Genomic DNA, 27,905 nt, shown 5'->3' on the forward strand with positions numbered 1-27,905 from the left:
TAAAGTCGAAAAAAACACCCCTCATCCAAACAGGGACCTTAGTTTATTTTTTTTAACAAAGAGAAATTGTGTTCACTCTTGATGCCGCTTCAAGGGGATACAAACATAAAGATTTCACACCCGGTCTCTGCATAACGAGATGCACACAACTCATACAAAATCGAGGGGATAACGGTTAATCGGAGATAATTAAGTGACTAAAAACACATCCGTGGCAAGTCAATTTTCACATAACTATGGATTTTTGGTCACATCATATATTTTGCGCCCATCCATTGGCCAAATTTGATGTGGCCTGAACCTTCACCGTAACGTTTGCAAATCCAAAATTTCAAAAACTCTCGAAACAGACTTTCGCCTAACTTTATAAATAAAACATAAACCAAATTACATGGCCAAACGATACAATATAGTGAGAAAACCCTCTTACAATTGCAGATCCAGGGATACCGGGCAACTAAACGCACGCGACTATGATGCCGAAAAATAACATAGGAAGGCCTAAATACAACAACACAACACACCCCAAGAGCATCTACAGCCGGACATAGAAAATATGACCCCTTAAATGCTCGCGGACGCGCCCGATCAGTTTTCTGTCGTAACTACATTTTGGCTCCATTTATTTGCAAACGGAAGAAAGAATATACAGTAGTTTGTTTCTTCCATCACCGTAAATCCCTGGCGCGCGCCTTTTCAGGAGCATAATAAGCATGGTTAACAACCATCCAAGCATCTATCAGCATGATGTAGTACTGTTTATGCAAGTGAGAGCAACAAAACTACTTCAGTATGGCTGGCTGTACAAGAGTATGGTATGGCAACAAAACCCAAACCTAAACTGAACAAGAGTATATATTTGATCCATTCCAGGTGATGTACAGAGTAAGGGGAAGGGACATACTAGTAATACATATTACACTACTCTCTTATTACATTCTTACTTGAGCATAGATTTATTACAGGTGAAAGTGGTCATCTCTTGAGCGAGTTCATCCTCGTTATAACAAGATCTTGTGGGAGCTCACGCGGCAGTTCGTCTTCAGCTTGTTGATATCCCTTGGCCTTGGGGGTGCACCTGGCATCTGGTCCAGTAACCTCCCAGTGTTCGCAATCCAACTCCATACTGTCCAGCGCCAGGACGCCCTCCAGCAGCTCCAGCTTTGGGCAATCGCAGATGTCGACCGTCCGCAGCTTGGAGAGGCCGCTCATCCTCTTGAGCTCAGGGCAGTCGTACGCTCTGAGCTCCACAACTGAAGGGAAGTTCTCCACATATTCTAGGAGCGTGAGATCCTGTAGGCGCATGGTTCTCAGATTGTACCTGCGGTCACTAGCAAGTCCTGGAGGAAGGTGTGTCAGCTTGCAGTTCCTGAGTACGAGATGCTCCAGAGCGGGCATGGCTATGACTTTGCTCTGCTCCTCCTCCTCCTCCCAGTCCCACTCCTTCCATTCGGACAGGGCTCCCAGCTCCAATCTTGTCAGATTTGGGAATGCAGCACCTCCATCTCCATCATGGGTCTGGAAGTCAGGCCCGACATGCTCGATGGCTGGAGCATACAAGATACGTAGTGTTTCCAAACCGTGTATCCTGCACAAACCATCGGGTAGTTGGGTGCTGTGTGTTATGTGCCCTAGTGTAATATCCTTCAAGCTTTTAAAGGTTGTTGCTACTGGGGACTGCAACCAATTTGGTAGTCGACGACCGAAATATCTTCGTATCAATAGTGTCTCCAATCTAGCAGGTGAAGGGCACAACTCATCAAATACAGCCTCTATTATCTCTTGTTGCTCCACCTCAATTTGGCGCACTTCATAATGGTTGTACTTGTAGCACTTTAAATCCAAATATTCCAGCCTCTTCTTGTTGCTAATCTTGGCCCTTTTTGCAACTGAACTACTAGACACATTCTCTAGACCTTGGACTGAAAGATTTCTAAGATGTGACAGAGCCTCCAACTCTTCCAAAGTGCACCAGTCCCCATCCATCTTCACTGGAAATCCATGAAGGGATCTCAAATCTGTTAGACCACCAAACCCTCTTGGCATAACATCTACATTGGACCCACGTAAGTTAAGATATCTTAAACACGCTAGTTTTGTGATGTTGTCAGGGAGCTTTTCCAACTTTGTACAGCTCTGGAGATGAATGTGTTGAAGGAACCTCATCTTATGGATGTCACCGGGAAGCCTAGATATATTTGTATTGGAGAATGACAGATATCTTAGGTGCCTTAGCTCACACACAGAGTCCACTAACCAATCAGATTCCTTGGAGCTTATATCCAATACCCGTAGCCTAGCAAAATTCTCCAATGAGACACCAGGTTTGATCTTACAGCCTATCAATAATAATGTCCTCAATCTTTCTTGCTTCTCTAGGATGGTCCACTCTAGTTCTGAATGAGTAGATTTTATCGAGAGACGGCAAATAGAATTGTTTTTTGGAAGAAGATTTCTAATGTCAACTTGATCCTTGTGAACCACGAACGCTTCTTCTTTAGCCATAAATTGAGCAAACGAGCGGATAACATCATGCAAGGTGTACTGCCATATGTTATTATTTGAATAATTGAGCTCCAAAAGATTCCTAGCCACCAACTCCCGATGATAATCAGCCCCTATTTGTTCTAGATCGACTTGTTCTAAATTTGACCTCCCATCATGCTGAACAAACCCTTCACAAATCCACATGCTAGCAATTCTTTGACTTGTAAAACGCGAATCCTTTGGCAAAAGTGAGTAGTACAGAAAGCATTGCTTCAACTCTACAGATAAATCATCGTAGCTCAAGCTTACTGAGTAGTTTAGTTCCTCTTGTTCCCCGTCTTCTTCTTCCCAACCAAGATTCTTATGTAAAACAATTTCCCAGTCGCGTTCCTTAGGATCTCTTGTGCTTAAGAGTCCACCCATAACTTTAATAGCAAGTGGTAACCCATCACATTTTTGTATAATCTTCATCCCAATATCTTTCAGCTCATCAAAATCACTTCCAACACCGACCTGCCAACAATATAGGGCAACTTAGTAATGGTAATATTGACAGTTGCACTTGCACATCTTATAAACATGAGTTTGTATTTCTTTTTGATGACACATAACTTCATATTCAAATAGCATGTATGAGCTAACAAAGTAGCCATGTTCCAAAAGATCATCACACAGTAGTACTGATGTATGCGCTATATCTTTTTAAACGAAAAAAAGGGAAAATAATCTTGGATCAAAACAGCATGTGCGGTACTTCTACAAAAATAATGTCCGTAAATATGCAAAAATACAACACATTTGTAGATGAAAAATGGGTTATACATAATCAGAATTACAAATTACAAAAAATTACAGAGCTAGCAAATATACATTCAAAACTAAGACTTGAAACAGAGCCTTCCAACTTACAAAATTAAAAACCTTGAAAGAACTCAAATTTATACAAACACCATTTTCCTATCTAAACTAGAATTTGAAGATTAAAGTTTATGCACAATTCTCTATACTTTTCCATTTTATTTTGTTCTGGCCGATTATGGATTCACATATACACACATTTGATAGTTCTCATTTTCTTGCCAAGGCAGGACTTATGTTCCACCGCAACTAAAAAACCACGGATCATGTGGCAACTAGCGCATCATATCGGATACCATTCAAATTTCCATATGAAAATGGAACCATTCGATTTGCCATGCATTTTTCCATTAACATATACAAATCAAAAGCAGCGGTCAAATGTATCTGTTGACGGTTGAGCCAATATCGTAGACAACGTTGGAGAAACTACTTAACAAGAAATTAAAATATAGTCCCTCCTTCCCAAAATATAAGGCATGGTTTGACTTTTCTGGTCTTCGTTGCGCAACTTTGACTATGATTTTCATGTATTGTATGTCCATAAAATTAGTATACATACATATGAAATAAATTTGTTTTGCAAGACAAATATGACGATGCCATTTATACATGTCCAATCCATATACTTTGATATATATTAATGGTCAAAGTCGTGCATCAAAGACCTTAAAAAGTCAATCACACCTTATATTTTGGGAAGGAGGGAGTAATAAAATTGATATACAAACGTACACATGTGATTCCATACATCCAACCCAAATGCAGAACAAGTACTAATAAAGTTTGACTAAAGTGATGTCCAAATATTGTACTCCCTTCTATCCATAATTGACGCACCACTAGTACAACTTTGGTACAAAGTTGTACTAAGGGTGTGCCAATTAATATGGGTGGGGGGAAGTACTTGTTTATAAAACAAATGGGTTGCTAACCTGTGGCTGCGGCAGCTGTTTCTTTAGCAAGCACCAAGCATCTTCATCGTTTAGCCTGTTGACACGCACGATGGAAGCTCCCATGCTCCTAACAACATCATCCTTTCTTGAGGTAACCAAGACTCGGCTTCCTGGTTGTGTAGCATTGGCGTTAAGAACCGGGGTTCGAAGCACATTGCCCCATGCTTCTTGGTTCCACACATCATCCATGACCAACAGAAACTTGTTTTTTGATAGGGTGTCGGTGAGGGCGTTCACAAGGATTGTCTCGTCCTTCTCATCACCATGCACCCCCCCGGCATGGGAGATGGCAGTTCTTAGTAGCTCCACCTTGGTGAACTGTTGAGTGACGCTCAGCCAGATCTTTGTTTTGAACTCCTTCTTGATGGCCTCACTTGCGAAGACCTTCTTGGCGAGGGTGCTCTTCCCTATACCGCCCTGGCCAACTATGGCCACCACCTTGATGACGGTGCTACCATGCTCGTGGCGACTGTCGGCGATGAGCCTATGCTCCAGTTCCTCTGTATTCTTCTTGATCTGATCCCCCACAAGATCTGATTGGACAAACTGTGCATTCTCGCGCCTGGGGTGGGAAGCCAAACTGGCCGGCGGCCTCCTCCGTTGCTCGTAGGAGCCAAGTTCAATGAAGTTGAAGTCAGCGACGCCCATGCGGATGGTGGCCAGCTCATCATTTAGCTTCTTGATGCGGCCGCCTACCTCATTGGCGAATCCAGGGTTCTTCACGCAGAACAGGAACGGCTGGAGGCACCCCACAAATGGCAGCTTCTCCCGGAGGGATAAACAGCGGGAGGCACCCCCACCGATGGGGTGCTCCTTCTCCTCTCGCTCCATGGCCTCGAGCTGGCAGAGATCAAGGATGTCATCGGCCTCGTACATGGCGCTCTTGAGCTTGGTCACCCATGCCTGCACGTTCTTGTCAGTGATGCGCCTCCTCTCGGCATCGGTGAGGAGGTTTTGGAGGGGCTCCACGTTGCCTCGCAGCTTGTTGATCTCCTGGGAGACGCCTAGCAGCATGCGGATCTTCTCTTCTCCGATGTTCGTGATCTTTTCTATCACACGGGCTGCCAAAGCATCAAGAACAACCGCCATGGCTTCCTTCCTGCGCACAGCAACCATTTAATCTTTTGGGAACATATATGTACACATACATACATTGATATGTACATACATACATACATACATACATACATAAAACAAATAGGTGTCGTTATCAGCATGTGATTAATGAGAAATGCAAGTAGCAGGTGGAGATCGATGTAGTCAAATATACTCCCTCCGTTCCATAATGTAGTGCATATAGATTTTCTGAAAAGTCAAACTTAACAAACTTTGACCCAGTTTTTGGAGAGAACATCTATATTTACAACACTACAATATAAAAATATAACTCACAATATACCCGATGATATGTGTTTGTTATTGTAAATGTAAATATTTTTCTCTTTAAACATGGACAAAGTTTGCAATGTTTGACCTCTCAAAAAATCTATAGGCACTACATTATGAAACGGAAGGAGTATAAAATAGGCACTGGTGCTAGTGCTATTTAACAAGTTGGACCTAAAATATGTAGTCTCGAAAAGCTTATCAGCCCTTCAAATCAATCATGCCGCGAGTTTTGTTTCCGAGACCACTTCATAGCTCGGTTCTGACTATATCATCATCAAGTCGAGAGTTATTGTGTAAACACACCAAGTACGGGGTTATACAGATTATATACTTACCAGAAGAGAAAATACATACATGTTGGCTATCAAAATTCACCATAAACCAAGAGGACAACCATAATCACTGTAGCAATGTTGTGCAGCTATTTTTGAAGTGACAAGCTAGCTTGCGAAGATGACAAGTAACTTTGAGGTACAACCTCAAAGTGTTTTTTCATGGTTCAGCTTACCAATCTTATCTTTTAGGCATTGCTGATGCCCAACGCAACACCTCAAAATAAGTTTCTTAAACTTAGTACAATTTTATATTAGAGTTAGTACAAAGTCAAGATACTTATTTTAGGACGGAAGTACTAACTAGCTATAATTAAATATGCAAAGAAGGAATGATTTGCCGACGGAGGAAAATTCACCTGGGTCTACAGTTGCAGGAGCAAGGGGAGACCGAGAAGCTGATCCCTAGAATAGATCGCCGATGCCGATGGAGAGAGGACCGAGCGGAGACCGAGAAAGAAGGGGATGCAGAGCGAGAGCAAAGGGAGCGACGGTGGGGATCAGATGGCGGAGTGGCGGCGGCCGACGGGGAGAGAAGAGCTGCTGCTGCAAGCTGGACGGGGAAGAAGAAGTCTTCTCCTACGGTGGGAAGAAGGAGTGGTACTGCTCTTGCAATCTCGCGAGCTGAAGAAAGAGATGAGGAGTGGCAGCAGCCAGCAGGACCACAAGTTGGAGCCTGCTTGCATTATTGGAGTGGAAATGTTTGCAGGACTCGAAAAATTAGAAACAACGGGCCAGAACAAATTTTGAGCTAGCTCCAGGATTGTGGTCAACCGAAATCGGTGCATGATTGCGCTACAAAAGAAAATCGGTATCACTCACGAATTTTCTGCATCGACCAAAAAGGTCACACAAGTTGTTTGGCTCTGAAGATAAGCCGGTTGCCCATCACCACACAAGTAGATTTTCCTGATTTATAATTACTAAATGGCAACGTTTATTAAGTTGAAAATAAAAAGTTCTATCCATGTGCTTTCGAAGTGTGGTTACGACCCAGGGTACCACACCTTGATGGTTGCGGGCCGGCCCAAGGACCCCTACATTGGTTCTGCCCTGGGCCATTAGGACAACCCATGGCCGTCTACGAGAAGATTCCGGAGACAAGGATACCGAAATCACAGAGGACTCCTCCTTCACCGACGTAGCCGGCTATGTTGTGTAACCCTAGGACCCTTGTTATGCTATATAAGTAGGGGGTCCGGGCTAGTCGATAGATCATCATACAATACCTTGCTTGGTTTATAACTATACTTTTTATACCTCAATCGAATATACACGAGCGGGAGTAGGGTATTACCTCTTCTTAAGGGTCTGAACCTGGTAAACTCTGTGCCGGTTTCCCCTTCGACCTAACTCGCTACTCCAGGATACCCTGCGCTGAGGTATCTGCCGGATTTAGCTCCAATAATGTCCACCATAGATACTTCCTGGAGATTTTTCATGTCTTTGTCCAGTGCTTCATGAAAAAACCCTAGCATTCTGTTTCATCATGCGCTCTCCCACAGTTTGAGATAATCTCATGGGAGTTATAAAGTTTGGAGAAAAAAACAAAGAAAGAGCGAAAACCGAAATTTGGCCATAGATTGGGACTGCTGCAGTGGCCACAGAGCCCACGTAGAAATCTGTTGAAGAAGTCTGCAGAGCCAGCCCAAAATATCGACTCCACTACAGACAGCGGCGATTCCCCGAAAGAAAAACTAAGTGGCGATTGAAACCCACCGCCCGATTGAAACGGGCGCTTTGCTTGTGCAATGTTTCCGGGAAGATCGATCGGTGCGTGGACCGGCTAATTTTCTATCGATCATTGCTCTACAAGGAAAACTCAAGACTAGTAGGTATATCACTTAGGAGTGTCGCCTCCCCCTCCCCCTCCCCCTCGCGTCGCCTCCCCCCAGGCGGCGTCAGGGGCCCCGAAACCCTAGCGCCGCCAGCACCGTCTTGCCGCCCCTTCCTGCCGCCGCTGCCGCCGGCGTGGGCCGCGGTGGCGGTGGGCCCGGTGCCGAAGGTTTCTGGGCGGGTGGATGCGGCGGATCCCATCTGAGGCGGCGGGGGCGGCTCCTCTCGTGCGATCCAACGGCGGTGGCTAGGACGGCGAATCCGGGCTGTGCGGCGGGGGCCGGAGCACCATCGCCAGCGGAGCGGCGGCCCTGCATGGACGGCGGCGGTGGCAGCGCCCCATCCGGCGGGGTGGGCTGTCCTGGTCGTGATGGTGATGGCGGTCACTGCGGATCCAACGCCCCGTTTGGATCCGTCGCGGGGAGGGACCGGTGAGGAGATGCCGGATCTCCGCCGGAGTACCGACGGCGACATACGTCTTCGTGGCGAGGTTCCGCTCGGTTCCAGCCAGCCACGAGGTCGGGAAGACGTGGCTTCCGGTGAAAATCGCGCCTGACTGCAGTCTTGGCGGACGATGGCGGCGTCTCAGACGTCGTTCCCTTCTGGAGGCATCGTCCGTTGCAGGTCACATCAACCTGATCGGGAAGTTCCGGGGAAACCCTAGATCTGGGTATACCGGATCGGACGATGACAGTGCCTTCGGTATCGTTCTCCCTCATGGGGGCATCGTTTTGGAGCAAGTGCTGGTTGGAGGGGACAAGAGGAGGAGCGGTGTTTCCTCTGCTCCATTGATGACGGCGGATCTCGGTGGCGTGGCGCAGTGGAGACTCTGCGCCTGATGAGCGGAGAAGGACTCGCGCAGGAGGGTGACGCTGCCTGGCGTCGTGGTGGCGTCGGCGGCAGTTAGACCGGGCAAGGTTGATGCAGCAGTACAGCTCTGAAGATGGATTGGTGGCAGGTGGCTACGGCGGCCTCATACCCGGCAGGCGTCCTGGTTGAGAAGCACGCCAGACTGATGGGTGCCCATACCCGGCAGGCGTCCTGGTTTGGACCTCATGTCTTTTTTTTTTTGAAAAGGAGGCTGACCCCCGGCCTCTGCATCTGGGCGATGCATACAACCACTTTATTAATTATTCTCTCAAGACCTTACAAAGTCATACAACAGTAAGACTAAAGCCGCCATCTAAGCAACAAGCTGTCGCTACACCTATCCAGTTGATGAAGGGGCGCAGATAGCCTAGGCCTGATACCAAACAGACATCGTAGCCAAGCCTAACATCTAAGACCTGAGACCCCAACCTAGCCACTTGCCGGGTCTGGGGCACACACTGGTCCGGCGTGCTCTCAGAGGCCGCCGCCGCCAACTGCCACTGCTCCATCTTCAGAACTGTACTGATGCATCAACCTTGCTCGGTCCAGCTATCGTCGACGCCACCATGGCGCCCAACAACACCTCCTCCCTGCGCGCAAACAGCTGAGCACGTCGCGGTCGCCACTCATACACCTCAGCGCCATGCTGCCAAGTACCAGCAGCCGACACAGCTTGAAGTCCTTGGAAGATCTGTCGTGCGTAGCACCTGCCGACCAGGCATGACAAAGCGTAGCACCTGTCGGTGAGGCATGACTTGACATCTCCACCGAAGCTCCGTGCAAGACGAAGCCGCTCCACCTCCTGCCTCTGACTTCCAGCGCTGCTCCACAAATTATGCTCCCAAGAGAGAAACGACACCGCAGTGCCGCCATCGTCCGATCTGGAACACCAGATCCTAGGGTTTCCCCCGGAGCAGCACGAGTGGGTCGACAGTAGTTACACGACGATGCATCCATCAAGGTAACGGCGAGGACGCCGCCATCGTCTGCCGTCGGCTCGGTTTTCACCGGCAACCATGTTTCCCCGACTTGTAGCCGGGACGAGATGACGGATCTGGAGATCCGACCACCTAGCCTCAGGCCGACCACCTCCGACGGAGGAGATGACCACCACCGCCCTGTCCCGCCTCCATGGAGAAGGGCCGTCGGACTCCACCGCCGTCAGTAGCTGCACATCTAGCACAGCCACCAATAGCACATCTCGAGCACCCCGGGGATGCCTCCCCGACCTGCCTCGGCGCCGATCAAGGCCGAGCGCAAGCTACAGGACGAATCCGGCGAGCAACCAGCAAAACCGCATGCACCACGGATGCCAGCCCGAAGGGGATCTCGCCCGACTCTGCCTAGCACAGGTGCCACCGCCCCCGCGTCGTCCAGATCCGGCAGAACGACCACCGGCCGCCGTAACCATCACCAGCACGCAGCCCGCCTCGTGCAGCCCTCCACGCCAGCCACCGTGGCAGCCCAGCGTCGCCGCGCCCCGCACAACGCCGCGTTCCGGCCAGGGTAGATCGCCCCACGGCAATCCCTCCTCGCGAGAAGGAGAGAGCGCCCCGCCGCCGCCCATGCCGGGCGGGCTTCGCCGCCGGCACGCCCTGGCGGCGGCGAGGGGAGGGATGGGGAGAGAGTCGCGGTTCGGCGGCGGTGGCTAGGGTTTCCTCCCCTGCCGCCCGTGGGGGCGCCAGAGGAGGAGTTCCCTCTGTCTTATAATACCCTCCCCTGCCGCCCGTGGGAGCCTCAAGTCTTAGATGGTAGGTTTGGCTGCGAGATCTGTTTGGTATTTGGCTTTAGGCTTATTGTTGTATGACTCTGTAAGGTCTTGTGTCAATAATTAATAAAATCGCCGTATGCATCGTCCCGGGGGTCGTCCTCCTTTTTAAAAAAAATATCACTTGGGAAATTTCTACATCGACCTGACTTTTTTTTTGTTTTTTTAGGGCATCGACCTTAAAAGGTTGTGCAAGTGGCTCTGAAGATTCCCAAACAAAACAGTACCTTACGCTGTGTGAATGAATGATTGAGCTCCTTCCATTCCTCATCTTCAACTCGCCAACCAACTTTGAAATTTCTTGGCCGGCCGTGTGCTTTGTTTCTTGTGCGTTGTTTCCGCATCTCTGTTCTCACGCATATTTCTGCTCGGAAATTTCGTCAGGGAGGATCAATCTATCGGTGTACAGACCGGCAGGTGGCCCCCCTTTTACCACATAGAAATCGGAGTAATTTTCTACGTCGACGCGCAAGCGCAAGTGGTTCTCAAGTGAAGTTAAGCCAGTTGCCCAACGCCATACAATACAACAGATTCCTATCCATGCGTGAACAATTAATTGAGCTAGCTCCTCCCGTTTCTTATCTCCTACTCCCCAACCAACTTTGACATACAACTAATGGGTCTCTCTCAGCAATCAGTATGACTAACTCCTATTACTAACTCCTACCAGCCTGAGCAACATATCCATACAACCTGCAGTGCAGCCTAGCCTTCTCTCCCCACCCCTCGCTCAAAGCTAATTCTAGCCATGGACCCCTTTACCATTCCTGCTATAGGATGGGGCGTATCTGCTCTAGGTTGGGTCGTCTCGCCCATCATCTCCAAGCTCCTCACCCAAGTCTTCGATTTTATTTTTGGAAATGGAGGTTTACCCCCGGCCTCTGCATCATAATGATGCATGCAGCTATCTTATTAAAAGTTCGCAAAGTAGCACAAAGTCATAAAAGTATTACAGCTCGCGAGCGGAGCAAAGCAAATGAAAAAGATAAAAGTACACGCTGACAATCACAACCGGTACGGTAATATGTATGGTAAGACTCCTAGAGTCCTATCCTGCTATGCGACCATCATCCGAACCGGTTGAATATAGCCCGTGCTACCATCTCCCACTGGTTGCACCCAGTAACCAAAGGCTCCCTGGACTCTATAGGAGTGAGTAAGGACCACGTACGGATCCAAGCAGTAGCTCTGAAGATGACCTGCAAGAAAGTTAAATTGTATTGTCTCTTAAAAATAAAATCATTCCGACGGTTCCATATAGCCCACAGAAGCGGACATATTCCAATCCGAATACGAGCCGCAATAGTATGTTCAACCCAGCTAACCACGTTCCAAACAACGAATCAATGTCAACTAGAGGGTTAATATTGAAGGCTATATGAATCGTTCTCCAAAGCAATTTGGCGAGTGGGCATTCAATAAATAAATGTTGTATTGTTTCATCATGATCACAAAAACAATAACGTGAACTACCTACCCAACGCCTTTTAATTAGGTTGTCCTTGGTCAGAATAACTTGCTTGTGGACAAACCACATAAAAAAATTAATACGCAAGGGAACCTTAATTCTCTAGATATGCAATGATCTTGAGATTGGGCCAGAATTAATCAGATCCATATAAAACGATTTCACCGTAAAGACCTCATTTTTAGCTAATTTCCATTGCGTCGAATCTGGCTGGTCGGAGAGTTGAACATCTATCAATCTCTGAAGCAAGTGCATCCAGGCCGTCCATCGCTCACCAACTAGCGCACGTCTGAACTGGATATTCAAGGGGATTGTTTGGAAAACTGTACCTACGTAGTCCTCCTTACGTTGTACAATATTATAAAGGGTTGGATATTGGACGGCTAAGGGCGTCTCTCCCAACCACTTATCCTCCCAAAATCTTGTTGACATCCCATTGCCAACCAAGAATTTGACCCTACGAAAGAACAAATCCTTCGTCCTCATAAGCCCTTTCCAGAATGGAGAGTCAGTTGGTCTCATGGTAACCTGAGCGAGTGTTTTCGACTGCAAATATTTATTGCGCAAAATCTGTGCCCACATGCCCTCCGGCTCTGTCTCTAACCTGTAGAGCCATTTACTCATAAGGCATTTATTCTTGATTTCTAAATTTTCAATACCAAGACCACCCTGGTCTTTTGGTCGGCAAAGGATATCCCATCGCGTGAGTCGGTATTTCCTCTTAGTCTCATCTGACTGCCAGAAGAACCGTGATCTAAAGAAATCAAGTCACTTCCGTACCCCTTTCGGAATTTTGAAGAACGATAATAGGAACATCGACATACTAGTCAATACCGAATTAATCAGCACTAACCGACCTCCATAAGACATAAGCTTACCCTTCCAGCAGCTCAGCTTTTTCTCAATTCGATCTTCGATACACTTCCATTCTTTATTAGATAACTTACGGTGGTGAATCGGTATGCCCAGATAACTAAATGGTAAAGAACCTAGTTAACACCAGAACAATTGTCTATAAGTATCCTGCTCGTCTTTGGCCTTTCCAAAGCAAAACAGCTCACTCTTGTGAAAGTTTATCTTAAACCAGACAATTGTTCGAAGAGACATAATATAAATTTCATATTACGCACTTTAGCAATGTCATGTTCCATGAAAAGGACAGTGTCGTCAGCGTATTGTAAGATGGATACTCCTCCATCAACCAGATGAGGAACTAACCCCTCCACTTGACCACCTTGCTTGGCTCTGCCAATAAGAATGGCCAACATATCGGCCACTATGTTAAACAACAGAGGAGACATGCAATCGCCCTGTCTCAGACCCTTGTGTGTCTGAAAATAATGGCTGATATCATCATTAACCTTGATTCCGACACTACCCTTCTGGACTTGAGAACCCACCTGGTTCCTCCAAGCCTCACTAAATCCTTTCATGCGCATTGCCTGCTGAAGGAAAGGCCACTTAACTTTATCATATGCTTTCTCAAAATTCACTTTGAAGATAACCCCATCTAGCTTCTTCGAATGGATTTCATGAAGCGTTTCATGTAAGACGACCACCCCTTCCAGTATGTGTCTGGCTGGGTTGTACCACAGAATGAGCAATTTGTGTCAATCTATTGGTACCCACCTTTGTGAAAATTTTGAAACTCACATTAAGAAGACATATGGGCCTGAATTGTTCGATCTGAACTGCTTCTTCTTTCTTTGGTAACAACATAATCATGCCGAAGTTAAGATGAAACAGCTCAAGATGGCCATTAAAGAAATCATGAAACATAGGCATAAGATCATCCTTAATGATATGCCAACATTTCTTATAGAATTCCGCAGGAAACCCATATGGTCCTGGTGCTTTATTCGGTTTCATTTGGGAAATTGCATCCAAAACCTCCTTCTCAATAAATGGATCAGAGAGAATATCATTCTCCACTACCTGGAGCTGGGGAATATCTCCACGGATAGATTCATCTAGGGTCACCGTGCTTGCTTCCGGATGCCCAAAAAGTTGTTTATAGTAGTTAGAGATATATGCTTTCAGATTCTCATGCCCCACTATTGTCCCCTCGTCCTGTTCTAGCTATATGAGTTTCTTCTTCCTATGTTTATCATATGGAAGAATTGTGTATTGTCATCCCCTTGGACAACCTTAAGCACTTTAGCATGCAGTGCCCACTTGAGCTCCTCTTCTCGTAGAAGAGCCCGTAAGCCTTGCTCAGCTTTGGACTTGGAGTTTTGCTCATGAACCATAAGGAGGTTACTTTCAACTTTTAAATCTAGCGCTTCAATTAATTGTGTGAGTCGTTCTTTTTCTTGTTTGTAAATACCACTTTTATTTCTGGCCCAACCTCTCAAAAACTGTCTCAAATGTCTGATCTTATTTTGCCATTTGACAATACTAGTGCTTCCACTAACAGGTTTTGCCCATTCGCTTGCAATGATTTCTAAAAAAATTCTTTCTCGAACCATCCTAATTCGAAAGAGAAAGCATTCTTGTTCGCAACATGTGTAGCCTCGCCCGAGTCTACAAGAAGTGGTGTGTGGTCCGAGATCGCTCTCTGCATTGCATGAACTGACACCAAAGGGTACTTTTGTTCCCAATCCACACTAGCAAGTACCCTATCCAACTTCTCATAAGCCGGAATGGGCAACGTATTGGCCCATGTAATTTGTCTACTGGTGAGCTCAATTTCTCTTAAATTAAGACTCTCGATAATCATGTTAAACATCATAGACCACTGTCCATCAAAATTGTCATTGTTCTTTTCATCTCTCCTCCGAATGATATTAAAGTCTCCACCGACTAGGATTGGCAAAGTTTCATCTCCACATATCCACACTAGGTCGGCTAGAAAATCTGGTTTAAGTTCGGGTTGTGCTGCCCCATATACAGCCACAAGAGACCACCGGAAACCATCCAATTTTGATCTCACCCGAAACTTGACCGCAAAATCTCCCCGAACCACGTTAAGTACCTCAAGTGTTTCGCACCGAACCCCTAGTAAAATTCCACCGGACCTTCCTCTAGGGGGTAAGACATGCCAATCAAAATCAATTCCTCCAGATAGAGTTCCAAGGAACTGTGAGGTAAAATTATCTCGTCGTGTTTTCAATAGCGCAATAAAATCTAAACGCTGCTCTATCGTTGTCTCAGCCAAGAATCTACGTTTAGCCAAGTCAGGTAGACCTCTGCTATTCCAAAAGATTCCTTTCATAAGTCGTCACGTAATTTTTTCTTCAGCTTAACCCTAGCACTTCTACGGACCGCCGACGTAGGATAAATTTTTCGTTTTCAGGGTCGCTTGGGCTTCTCCCCATCACCCTTAGTGACCGTAGGGTCCGCAAAACACGATGTAGCGCCCTCCATCCTAAGGGTTCTACAGTGTCCATAGTATCCAACCCCTCCTCATCGTCGGCCTCCTCACTAGGCAAGAGATTATTGCAAAAAAATTCAAGGGCTACACACTACTAGAAAACAGGCTATAGATGATATAGACACTAATGGGGCATTATACATGCGGTGCGCCACTACTATATAGTAATGGCGCACCTATACATAGTGCGCCATTAGTATCTAAAATAGTAATGGCGCACCTAGTAAAAAGTGCGTCATTACTATGTTTGACCAAGCTTTGACCCACTTCTGGACATAGTAATGGCGCACTTTTTCCTGATGCGCCATTGCTATTTTTGATACTAATGGCGCATTGCTTAGGAGGTGCGCCATTGTGGTTTTGTAGGTAAGTGCCGCAGCCCGACCGTCCACCATCTCTCTCCTCTCTCTCTCTCTCTCTCGCACGGAACCCTATCCTCTTCTCCCTCACCCCACGCACACACACACACGTCTCTCGGCCTCGCCCCAGCCCCGATCCATGCGCCATTGTGGTTTTGTAGGCAAGTGCTCCCTCCTCTTCCTGCGCGGCGGCCCTTGCCCTCCTCTCTCTTCGGTCCCCTTCGCGCCTCCTCGCGGCAGTCGCAGCCAAGGAGCCCGAGCTCGGCGGCGACGGATCGGAAGGCAGCGGCGGCGCTGGATCTGGCAGTGGTGGAGCCGCCGCCGTCTCCACTCGCCGGGAACCGGCCAGATCCGCCCCACGAGCTTCACAGGTGCCACCCCCTCCGCCACCAGCCACGGTGGCCTCCCCCGCCCCGTATCGGCGCGGATCCAGCCGCCATCTCCCGCAGCAACGACGGCCTCGCCCTGCTCCGCCCCCGCTCCTCCTCCTCCTCCTCCTCCGCGCCTTCGCCTCGCTCCCCATCCCGGCCGACGCGAGAGGCGGCCTCGACCCGTCTCCCTCAGGTTCTCTCCGCTCTCACACCCTCCGTGTCCGTCCTCTGGATTCCGTTTCCCGGGGCCTTGCGCTAGCGACGCACGCCGCGCGTGCTGGACCGGCGACCGATATCGTACATGTGGCTAGCTCGATAGGACGCGGATCCGTTAGTTGGCTTGAATTCGTGGATTATGCCGCTGTTATTCACGGACTGGGACTGGTGTTAAGACAGACTGTCAGTGCACTGGCAGTGGCAGTGATGAAGAGCAAGAGCTCTCCGGATGAATGATTTGGAGTGACTCCTACACTAATTCGTAAACCTAGATTCCTGAAATGGCACATATCTTCTCTCTGTCTGTCACCAAACTTGCTCTATCAGTCAAGACTATGCATCCATTTGCCACTTGCTGGCCACATGTTAATTCAGCTCCCGCAATTAATGTTACCAAATGAATATCTTCTCTGTTTCCCCAAACTCGCTTTATCAGTCACGGCCGCATATCGATCTGCCACTTTCCTGCCATAGATTAATTCAGCTCCCTGAAAAAATAAGAATAGAAAAAAATCAGCATCGATTTGGTCGTCTATTCATTCTTCATAAACTTCACATGCAATTTCTAGCATATGGTGTTCACCCAAGTAATAATCTGCTATTGTTAACCAGGTATCATCGATGAAAAACATGGGTCGTTTTCGCGTACTCTTCTTCAGGATAAGCCTGAGATCACGTATGCTTCGTAATCAGAGCTTTCACTTTCTATTCATGTTCTTCTTGCGTGGGAATATTTGTTGAAACATGCCCCGCAATGGTTTTTCCAACAAATTTAGGGAAGAAATGATTCGTGGGTATATGAGCAATTCTGAACTTGAGACTGCTATACAAGACTTTGGGTGGCGCTGTGCTAATGTCTCTAGGATATACAGGTATATGATGTAATACTTTGCTCCCTATCAATGAGTACGCTCAGAGTTTCTCGAGCATTTTTTGGGATCGTCAATTTGTTTAGCCATGTCATATAGATATTGTTATGATTGGTTAATATCCAACTGTGGTAGGTAGACGATAGAAATAAAATGCATTACTGATCTAAATGGGGTTCAGTAGTTCATAGTTACACTCATTGAGAGGTAATATAACTTAATATCAGTTTAATGTGTATGACTGTAACTTGCGGTGGAGGAGCAGAGGCGGCAGCCCGCGCGCAGGGGGGCTGCTCCGGCCAGCCCCTTCGACTTCTCCACCATGATGAACTTGCTGAATGTAACCAAGCGCTTATACTGAATTCTCTGAATGAAGAGTTTACAGTTTCATACTCTGTTTTGTTCTGTTCATTTTCAAACGCGAGTTCTTGGAGGATTTTACTTATACTACAGGTTTGAATCGGTTGTTAATTTGGTTGGGTTTCACTAAAGATATTCGCGTCCATTTTAACATATTCGAACTTGCTCAATGTAACCAAGCTCTACTGAAGCATTTTACAGTTTCTGCAAAACTAGAAATACTCTGCTCTGTTCTCTCCATTGTCAAAGTTGAGTTCTTGGGAAGATTTATTTACACAAGCTCGAATTTCCTGTGAATTTGTTTCGATTTCATGGGAATTTCTGTGACAATTAACTTGAATCGTGGATTTTGTTGTGGCGTGGGCGCAGGACCCGAGCATCAAGGAGATGGCGGAGCAGATCGCCAAGGACCCGTCCTTCAGCGAGATGCCCCGTAAATCTACTGTATGATCAATCAAAACACGTTTTGTCCAAAGTCCAAACTTAATGGTAAACAAGAGGCTAATCTTGCTATTTTTGTTTGTTATGCGGTTTGCACTTTCTGTTTCCTTGAACAGTTTACAGTTCATCTAATTTACATTTTTATGTTAACTTTAGCAATTAATTTACCTCAAACAAGGTAATTAATATGATAATTATCCCCTGTGTATACCGCAAGTAAGTAACTTACTGTAATTATGTTAAGAAATTAGAATGTTTGTGACCGACTGTTTAATAAGATGCTCTTTTCACAAGGTGTGATATTGTGGCATATTTACCCTGGAGCTAGCATATATATGGAGCTGACTTTGTTCCTGGAGGTGAGCATATATTGTTGATCTTCTCATGTCAATTGCAGCAGTTCCTTGATTCACAATTTATATAGTGTGGTATAGTGGTTATATTTGGAGGTTTATCCCTGTGAAATAATCACCGCAAGGTGAGTACTTTCCGCAGCTAATGTGTTATGCATAAGCTCAGTGTGTTTGCTCAATTAGCTACTGCTCAATTAAAATTGGTGACCTTCCATTGATGATAGGTTTAGAAATTATGCATTGAGTAACTGGACCTGACCTGGAGTACTTGGTTAATTCAGTGATCTTTTAACAAAATTTTAACTGAATTATTTTGGGCAATGGAGTACTGAATTTTAACTGAGTAACTTGCACTTGCATATGCACTAGACCACTTGTAAATTCTTTGGCTCCTCTTTAATCTGGTGCAATTACTTAACTGACCGTAATAGCCCTGACACTTGTAAGTAACCATATCATTCAAACATCCAATTAAATCTATTCTACTCCATTTCCTGAGATGAAATTGTGATGATGGGAGTGACATTAAACAGCTTGAACATCTAATTGTGCATGTACTCCATTGTTATATACTGATCCATCTTGTCTTTGCCCCATGTTAACATTCAAATTGTTAATTGCATTCAAAGTGTTAATTGCAGGAGCAGACACAGAGGAGGAATCTGCTACCTCAAAGCAGTTGATCGACGCCGGGAGGGTGGGTACGTGATGTCGGAGGCTGCCGGGAGGGTGGTGACGAGCTACCGAAGAGATGAGTTCTGGCTCTCCTCGATGCCAGGACGAGGCGCTGTTGCCGATCGGACGTGGACTCGATTGATTTTGATTTGAAATATGACGGGTTGTAATGTAAAATGCACTTCAGTTCAAAATTTCCTCCCCTTGCGAGAGGTATTCTTGGACGGAGGGAGTAGAAGATTAGTTATAGGATTTTGTTTTATTTCTGTGCAATTTTCTTTTTATTGGATACTTATAAAGACATGGTAATATTCTTGCTATAATAAAAATGATGGTTCTATTTCATTTTTTGTTTTTAAATTATTTTTCCTTATAGGTTGTTTTTTGTAAATTTGTATTTTTTTTTGTTTTCCAAATATACTATTAGTGGCGCATTTCAGCCTTTATTGGTGGCGCACCTAGCTTTTTAGATAGTGGCGCACCTCTAAGGTTACTAGTGGCGCACTTGGCTTTATTACTAGTGGGGCACCTAAGGGTTAGTAATGGCGCACTATTAGATGCGCCATTACTGTCTGGGATAGTAATGGCGCACATTTGGTGCGCCATTACTAAAACTTACTAATGGCGTGCTAGTAATGGCGCACCTAATGTGCGCCATTAGTAGCCAAAATAGGTGCGCCCTTAATAACCTGTTTTCTAGTAGTGACAACTCCAAGGTTGTTCACTTCATCGTTACTCAGAGGTTTTACTGATGCGAGGTTTCGAATTATTTGAGAAGCCTGCTCTGCTTCTAAATCTAAAAGGTCGTTAACAGATTTCGCTACCTCCTTTTCATTTGAACCCAAAGTGATGCCTAGGTTGTTTGCCTTATCAATAATTTCATGCTCGGTGAAATGCAAAATTGAACAACTCTTATCGAAAGACATACCTGTAGTTGCCTCGACATCTCGAAGCATGGCCGCCCTCTTGGCGCGCGCTAACTGCAGGTCATCAGCATCTGGTTGTCCCTGGATCCGGTGACTAACACGCCTGCCAGCCGAAACCGGATCCGAGATCCCACCGAAGGCAACAAGCTCCTCCGTAGTCCTCTCCCGTGGCGGGTGCTCCCCACTCCGATTCCCTACCCTAGCTGTAGGTGAAGAAGGGTAAGGCGCGGTCGAGCGGGTAGCATCAGCTGGGGTGGTGGTAGAAAGAGACCGAGGAGCCACCTGCTCGACAGGCTCATTCCCCACAATACCACATGCACGGCGCAGAGACGACAACAGAGAAGAGGGTCGGGCCACCTGCCCGTGCGCCTGACCCTGCTGGCCGGTCCCGTGCGCCTGACCCTGTTGACCTGGCCGGCCCTGCGGGGAGACAGAGCGGGCCACCAGGCCACGCCTCTCCTCGGAAAGACTAGGTGACACCGCGACTGTGCTGGGGTTGCGGGCCTCCTGCCCACCACCCCCCCCCCCACCCACGAGAGGAAGACCGCTGCCCAAGGAATCATGTGGCCCGAGCTCAACCCTCTGTGGCAGAACCTCAGGCAAAATCACAGTAGTGGGCATAACTGGCGGTAACTCGAACTCCTCTTGATCATCTGCCTCAACTCTGTTACTCCATAACCTGCTAGGCGCAGACCGCGCTCCAAAAGATCCAAACCGCAATGTGTTCGTCGGTGTTGTGGAAGATGGCGCCTTTTTGGCCGAAGTATCTGTCTTACTCTATGACTCCGGCTCCTTAGCCGGCTCCCGTGGTGTACTCTCAAGCCCCTTGTCCTGATTTCCGGGGGCTCCATCACCCTCAGTCATATCCATGTCCTGAATCTCATCTGCCTCCTGAGGTATCGGTGTATCCTCAATCTCGAGCTCTAGCACATATGTGACCTCGGCATGTGTCCACCTGACCACGTCCGGTACGAACTCCAAACTGACCACACAGACAAGTAACCTCGCTGCTCCATGTGCGCGAGTAAAAGGCATGTCAACCTACTCCGTCTTAACAATGAGGGATCCCAAGATCCAAGCAACCAGGAAATGATTAATGTATTTGCGAGGTGCACCAAAAAAAACGAACCCAGCCCCTTCTCTAACGGTGTACCTTCGGGCTTCTTCTCTTTCCATTCATCAAAGGTTATAATAATATTAGTACTCTGTACCCTGCACATGCCCCACTTAAGGATATGCAACTGATCCTCCTTAGTGGGGAAATCAACCTTGTAAGTCTGGGTCTCTAACTTGACAAGGTCCCACTGGTGATTACCTGGTACTAAATCCCGTAACTGTCTCACAATCTGTGCCTCTGTCAGAATTCCATTAGTAACCTTGACAACAGCGGGAAAAGAAGTCTCATGCACATGTGTCATAGGTACCATCTCTGGTGACTCAAAGAACATAAGCTCCTGACAACAAACTCCATAAATAGTGACCACCAGCTTAGGGCCAGAAAGAAGCGGACAGTCACCGGTCACATGCTGTGATCTACAACAATAATCACATAATTCTGTGGTACACTCTGCCACAAAATGTCCCGGCTGGCCACATCGATAACACGGTAGCTTCTTCTTCTTTTTAATAGCCCACTTGGATAGTTTCTCACCATCACGCTTATCTGTCACCTTATTAGATCCGCTGTTACCATCCTGAACAACTCCGGTACTAGTCACCGGGATACTGACCGCTGCCAAGGCCCGGACTGTGTCTACAGCCACCTCGGGAAGGGAAGGTGAGTCCACCTGCACCATAGCAACAGGCTCGGGTAGCGCGCCCGTAGCAACCGGTGGCGGAGGAGGCCGCGGTGGAGGTGGACGCCGACCCCCTCCTCTCCCGCCTCGGAAAGTACGGTGGACACCCCGGTTATACTGGTTAGTTGGGCCCACCACCCCTTCCACGAAATTCCCGGGAGGTCCTTGAAAATCGTGTCCCGGTCCACCGCCATTGTACCATCCAGAGCCACGACCACCGTCCGACGAAGATCCATGATGCAGGCCCTCACCATACGCATTATATCCGTCATCACCCCACTGACCATATCTGTTATACTTGTAACCGTCATCACCAAAGCCCCGGGCATCGCCGGCATAACCATCGCACCCATAACCGGCGCCCCGTCCGGCGACCTGTGCACCGCCTCGTCCGGCGGCTGGGGCACCGCCCCGCCCGCCGACCGGGGCGCCACCACGCCCGGCAACTGAGGCACCGCCCCGCCCGGCGGCATGGGCCCCGCCCCGCCCAGCAACCTGCCCCTCGGTCGGCACGTCCTACTGTCCTGCGGCAGCCGGGCCAGGCGCAGGTGCGGTGGCTCTAGCGGTTGCCGGAACCGGGGCCTTTGGTCTGGTGCGGATTGCCTCGTCCCGCCATCGAAGCTTCACCACTGATCCTTGCCGCATGCCCCGACCCTAGCTGAGGAAAGCCAGGCGGGCGAGAAACCCTAGCGGGGGTAAAAGAACGAGCAGGCTGCGGCTCGGGAATCGATGCCCCATGCAACGTAACGGAGTCAAACGTGAGTACGTACGGGCGAGGCTTGGGTCTCCAACTGGGCCTCATACCCAGTTCGCGGAAAGCCCACGACCAGCGCCGCATCAGTCCCCTCAACGAGGCCCAACAGAGACTTCAAGCACGCCCATCTGGCCGCTCGAAATTCGTTGGTCGCCCTCGCCACCGGCGGTGGCTGCGGCGGCGGCCCCGACTGCCTGCCCTTCTTCCCTTTCTTCTTCTTTGTGACCAACGTCCAAGAATCCGGAATGAAGTCAGACAGGGTGATGTGAGCATGATTTACCTTCAGGATCGGTCTGATCCAAGGCTTCACGGGCAGCACTGCTTTCTTCTGAACCTCCAACTTTCGAGATGAGCGATAGCAGGTGATGGCACCGCGATGGCACCGCGCTAGCCGGTTTGTGCACGATCCTCTCATCATGCACGACCTCATTCACCTCATCATCATCACTATCTGCAAGCAGCCAGAAGCGCCCTCCAAAATGTCGATCTGATCCGCCGTGATGCGGTGATGTCGTCAGATCGACCAGATCGACCGCCTCCTGATGATCCCCCTGCATATAACATCGGACAAGCACATCGTATACATCAATACGTAAACGAGAACCTACCGCAATTCGGACGCCGTTCGTCAAGTAGTCGCCGGCAAGAACGTCGTTGTCCATGTCGCGAAGTGACGTCCACCGAGAAGCCGGATTGTGTTGAAGATGACCCTTGATCCATCGACCGGAGTCACGAACATCGGTGAAATGGATGCCCCACTGCTCCGTTCTTGTCTCTCCCGATTGCGACCTCGCCTAGGTCTCAACTGCATCAATGGACGGGGATCCACATCCGAGATCCACATCCCCCGTCCTCGCCGTGTCTCCCCTTACCTCCGGCAGTGCTGCCGGGTGTGTTGGCGCAGTTGACGCAGAGATCGGCAATGGGGGCGTGGGCGGCCGCGTTTCAGGCGGCCGTGGGCAGTCGCCCTCACTCATGGCCGTGGGCTGTCCAACCCAAGCCTTCGATTACCTCGGCTATGACACGGCAAAGAAGCTGGCATAGCTTGAGCCAAAAATCATGGTGATGGAACGGGTCATGGAAGTTGTCGACAGGAGCCCATACAGGCCTCGTCTGGAGCAGTTGTTCAAGGAGATTAAAACTGCTTACTATGAAGCCGAAGAAATCTTGGATGCTGTCGAGTATCACTGAATTGAGAGGCAGATCCAAGATGCCAAATTACAGTCCCAAGGTGGCGCACCTCCGCGTAAGAGGGATCGTATCAAGAAGAAGTTCTTGTCTTCTATGGCCAAGTTCCACCCCCTAAAAAATAAGGTATTTTCCTTGCTTCCATTTGTTTTGATTCCTCTCAGTCCATCCAACTTTGTTGTTCCATTTACATATATGTTTTTTTTAATCTTGTTGTAGTATGTTGTATTTGTATGTCTATACTTTCAGTTTAATGATAAAACATGGCCTTACTTTTTTTTTGATAAACGTAGAATTTATGTTTCTTGACACCCCATTTTGAGGTGATACGAAACTAAAGAGTTCACACCCGGCCTCTGCATAATGAGATAGACACGACCCATACAAAACAAACGGGATGAATCGTTAGCAATCAATCCTATAGAAGAAGTATCATCTACTATTACCTTTGGTTGTATTAGTTTTGTCTGAGATTAGTCAGCGGAACATAGAGGAGGTTCACAACCAGCCCCGTCCATTGTTGTTCTCCAGGATTTCTAAGTTTGTATATTTATGTATATTTATGTTGGACCAAAATTGTGTAAGTTTTGTCACACATTGAAGTTCAAAAGTTTGTTTGATCTCCAAAGTTTGAAGTTCATATGTTGTTTAATTTAGAGAACCAAAAAAGAGAAATTTTCATATAGAAAGTCAGTTCAAGAGCACGGATCTCAAAGCATTGTTGGAGAGGTGAGGATAAGGGGTTCCATGTATCTCAACCACCACATGGACTCTCTGGACAATTAGCCAACTAGAAACCCATCCATGCTAAGTCAAAATTCGGCATTTCTCAACGGGGTGTCTGGGAAGTGGATCACCTGCAAGCACGACGTGTGGCATGGGGGACCCCTTGTCCACCTCCCTCTTTCTGCTAATGGTCGACGTCCTCCAGTGCCTCATCCACTAGGACGAGGTGTTGGCGCACCCGCTGGTCGATCGTGCCCCCCTGGTGTTGCAGTACGCCAACGACACCATTATATATCCTGCTTCGTGCAGACTTCGCTTCAGCCTTGTGGCTCAAACTCCTCCTGGACAAGTTCGCAGCGGCAACGAGACTCGTCATTAACTTTCACAAGAGTACACTGGTTCCCATGCATGTGGATGACGAGGTCTTATCTGAGATCACTACCATCCTTGGATGTTGTGTCCATTGTTTTCCACAGACCTTCCTGGGGTTTCCCCTCTCCTGCAACAAGCTTCAGTTGGAGGATTTCAAGGCCATCATTGCCAAGATCGACAAATACCTCGGAGGCTGGTACGCTACACTCCTCTCTCTGAGTTGGCGTCTCGTGCTTATCGACGTCATTCTCAGCGTGCTACCCGTTTATGCCATGGACGCACTCGAGCTTCCCACTGCCGTGATGCGTGCCATTGATGCGCTTCGTCGTGCCTTCCTGTAGACCGGTGGCGACTAGGCCTCAGGTGCGAAATGCTTTGTCGCATGGAGCAAGGTCTGCCGCCCCTCGCATGAAAGGGGTCTCGGGATCAAAGACCTTGCAGTTCAGAATATGAGTTCCTACTCATCAAGCTACTCAACCGGCTACACTTGTCGGCTCCCTTGCCCTGGGCTAGGTTGGTCTGGGCCAAAGTCGGGGAGTGTTCGCTCTCTGCGTGCTCCAGATGGACTTGGGGCCTCACTTGAAAGAACTTTTCTCGCTGCTCCCTCTATACGGGTGCCTCTTGACCATGCTGATGGGGGACGGGCGTCGCACGTCCTTCTGGAAGGGCCCCCCTTCTTGAAGGACCCATGGTTTCCAGGCGGAGCTCTATGCTCGCTTGTCCCAGCCTTGTACTCTCATGCTATCGCCCCGGACCTCTCCACGGCGCAGGTGTTCGCCGCTAGCTTCGACGATGGGCTGGAGTCTTTCCAATGCGGCCACGACCCAGCGCGCCTGGTTGCTTCAAGCTATGGCTGACCACCCTCCATCTGCGGCCGTCGACCACTGCACCAAGAAAAGAAACGCATTCCTGTGCCCATCACAGCTCTACCACCTGTGCTGCTTCGATGGCGTGCTCGCCCCACAGGCGGCATTCGTCTGGGGATGCCGAGTGTTGTCTCGCGTTCATTTTTTTCACTTGGTTGCTCGTGTAGTGTCAAGTGCATACACGGGATGCTGATTTGCGCCTGGAATCTGTGGAAACATTTCAACGATATGGTCTTCAATGCTCCAAACACGCCGCTCTCCGGAATGGTTGCATGCTGCTGAGCCAATATAATGCCGCGCTCTGGAAAGCAAGGGATCGCCAGGGGGATGCTGACTTTTGGTTTCTATGTTTTGCTGCCCCTTAAACCCTCTCTCCCTCTATGTGAGATGCAAACCTCTCTGTACGCTCCGCCTTCTCACCGCCCCCATGTAAAACTCTGCCTGTATGGTAAAACACACATATGGAGTTTGGGCTTATATGAAATTCAGGTGGAATCCACCCCCCGGTGCGCAATGGAATTTCTATAAAAATGGCATTCGAACATACTGGAGTAGTTGACACTGGAGCGAAGGCCGGTCGAGGAGCAAACCTTGGCGGGAATGTGGGGCTGCCCGAACAGGATGACCCGACCATCCCAGGGCCATCGTTGATGCACCGGTTCTCCTACTGAAGTGAAAGGTAGAGGAAGAGAACGCCGTCGTCCATGGACATGTCGTGCTTCGCACAGAAAACCCCCAAATGGGGGTAAAAAACCTCCAGCCACTGAGGTTCCCAACAGCAGCGCATCCGACGGAATCCCCTCTGGTGGCGCAGTCGAACCCAGGACCAGTAGGTCCAGATACGGAGGCGGAGCCGGAGCGTCCGGCACTGCATTGGCCGGAGGACGCTGTCCGGTGCAGAAAGGGGACGACGCGCGGATGGACCTCATGAGGTCAATGCCGCTCTTGGTGAGGATGTCCACCCACGGTCTTGGATTGGGTTGCTGACAGCGATGATAGGGGTGAGGGGGCGGCACGGCGGTGGTCGTGCAAGTGGAGGAGAGCACGAACGGGCGGTGAGGGAGATGGTGCGAGAGCGGTGTGAATGATAGTGGAAGGTGACTGGAGAGAGGGAGGGGACTTATGAGACACCCTGCCCATCTCCCACACTTCCTAATGCGTGCAGAGGATGGGCACACGTGGCTTGAGTGAGCCTGGCTCGCCAAAAGCTGCAGATTCGGACGTTCCCTCATGGACAAGCCCATACCTGCTTTAAGTTATGTGCTGCCCAAGAAAGATGCAGGCTAGACAACCAAACAGCCCATATACATACCGCGCTGACCTGGTTGGTGTTGGGGATCGTTGCAGAAATTAAAAAAATTCTACGCATCACCAAGATCAATGTATGGAGAGACTAGCAAAGAGAGGGGAGTGCATCTTCATACCCTTGAAGATCGCGACACGGGAGCGTTGCAAGAACGCAGATGAAGGAGTCATACTCGTAGCGATTTAGATTGCGGTTGATTCCGATCTAAGCGCCGAACAACGGGGCCTCCACGTTCAACACACATGCGGCCCGGTGACGTCTCCCACGCCTTGATCTGGCAAGGAGAGAGGGAGAGGTTGGGGAAGACAACTCCAGCAGCAGCACGACGGTGTGGTGGTGTTGGAGCAGCGTGGTACTCCGGCAGGGCTTCGCCAAGCCCCCGCCCCCGGCCCAGGTACACATTCTTCCTGCTTTTGTCCAGGTATATATACTTTCAGTGTCATCTAAACAGTGCGTGCATGCGTGGTATCCCTTGTTTGTCTGTCCTGAAAGGTTACTGAGAGCGGGCCAATCGTTGATGGTTACAAACAGCAACGCGTGCAGGTTAAATTCCTCCTGTTTGTGCTCATCCCACATACGTACACCGTTTCCATTCCACAGCTGTAAAAGTTCTTCAACTAATGGCCTTAGGTATACATCAATGTCGTTGCCGGGTTGCTTAGGGCCTTGGATGAGAACTGGCATCATAATGAACTTTCGCTTCATGCACATCCAAGGAGGAAGGTTATACATACATAAAGTCACGGGCCAGGTGCTGTGATTGCTGCTCTGCTCCCCGAAAGGATTAATGCCATCCGCGCTTAAACCAAACCATACGTTCCTTGGGTCAGCTGCAAACTCAGCCCAGTACTTTCTCTCGATTTTTCTCCACTGCGACCCGTCAGCGGGTGCTCTCAACTTCCCATCTTTCTTACGGTCCTCACTGTGCCATCGCATCAACTTGGCATGCTCTTCGTTTCTGAACAGACGTTAACCGTGGTATTATAGGAG

At 48.5% G+C, this 27,905-nt stretch overlaps 1 protein-coding gene and 1 long non-coding RNA gene across 2 annotated transcripts; one reads left to right on the top strand and one right to left on the bottom strand.

Moving 5' to 3' along the window:
* Positions 1-838: 838 nt before the first annotated feature.
* LOC123055443 (disease resistance protein RGA2) lies at positions 839-6,767 on the bottom strand. The gene is made up of 3 exons (XM_044479466.1): positions 6,382-6,767; positions 4,281-5,400; positions 839-3,000 (listed from the first exon to the last, which is right to left on the bottom strand). Exons 2-3 carry the CDS (start codon positions 5,388-5,390, stop codon positions 976-978), a joined length of 3,135 nt encoding a protein of 1,044 aa, XP_044335401.1. The 5' UTR covers positions 5,391-5,400; positions 6,382-6,767; the 3' UTR covers positions 839-975.
* Positions 6,768-16,828: 10,061 nt separating this feature from the next.
* Positions 16,829-19,288, top strand: LOC123055445 (uncharacterized). The gene is made up of 5 exons (XR_006426643.1): positions 16,829-16,959; positions 17,060-17,155; positions 17,882-18,001; positions 18,248-18,312; positions 18,948-19,288. It is a non-coding gene; the product is annotated as an uncharacterized lncRNA (long non-coding RNA).
* The last annotated feature ends 8,617 nt before the right edge of the window (positions 19,289-27,905 follow it).

The sequence above is a fragment of the Triticum aestivum genome, chromosome 2D (assembly GCF_018294505.1).
Source record: "Triticum aestivum cultivar Chinese Spring chromosome 2D, IWGSC CS RefSeq v2.1, whole genome shotgun sequence".
Classification (NCBI taxonomy): Eukaryota; Viridiplantae; Streptophyta; class Magnoliopsida; order Poales; family Poaceae; genus Triticum; species Triticum aestivum.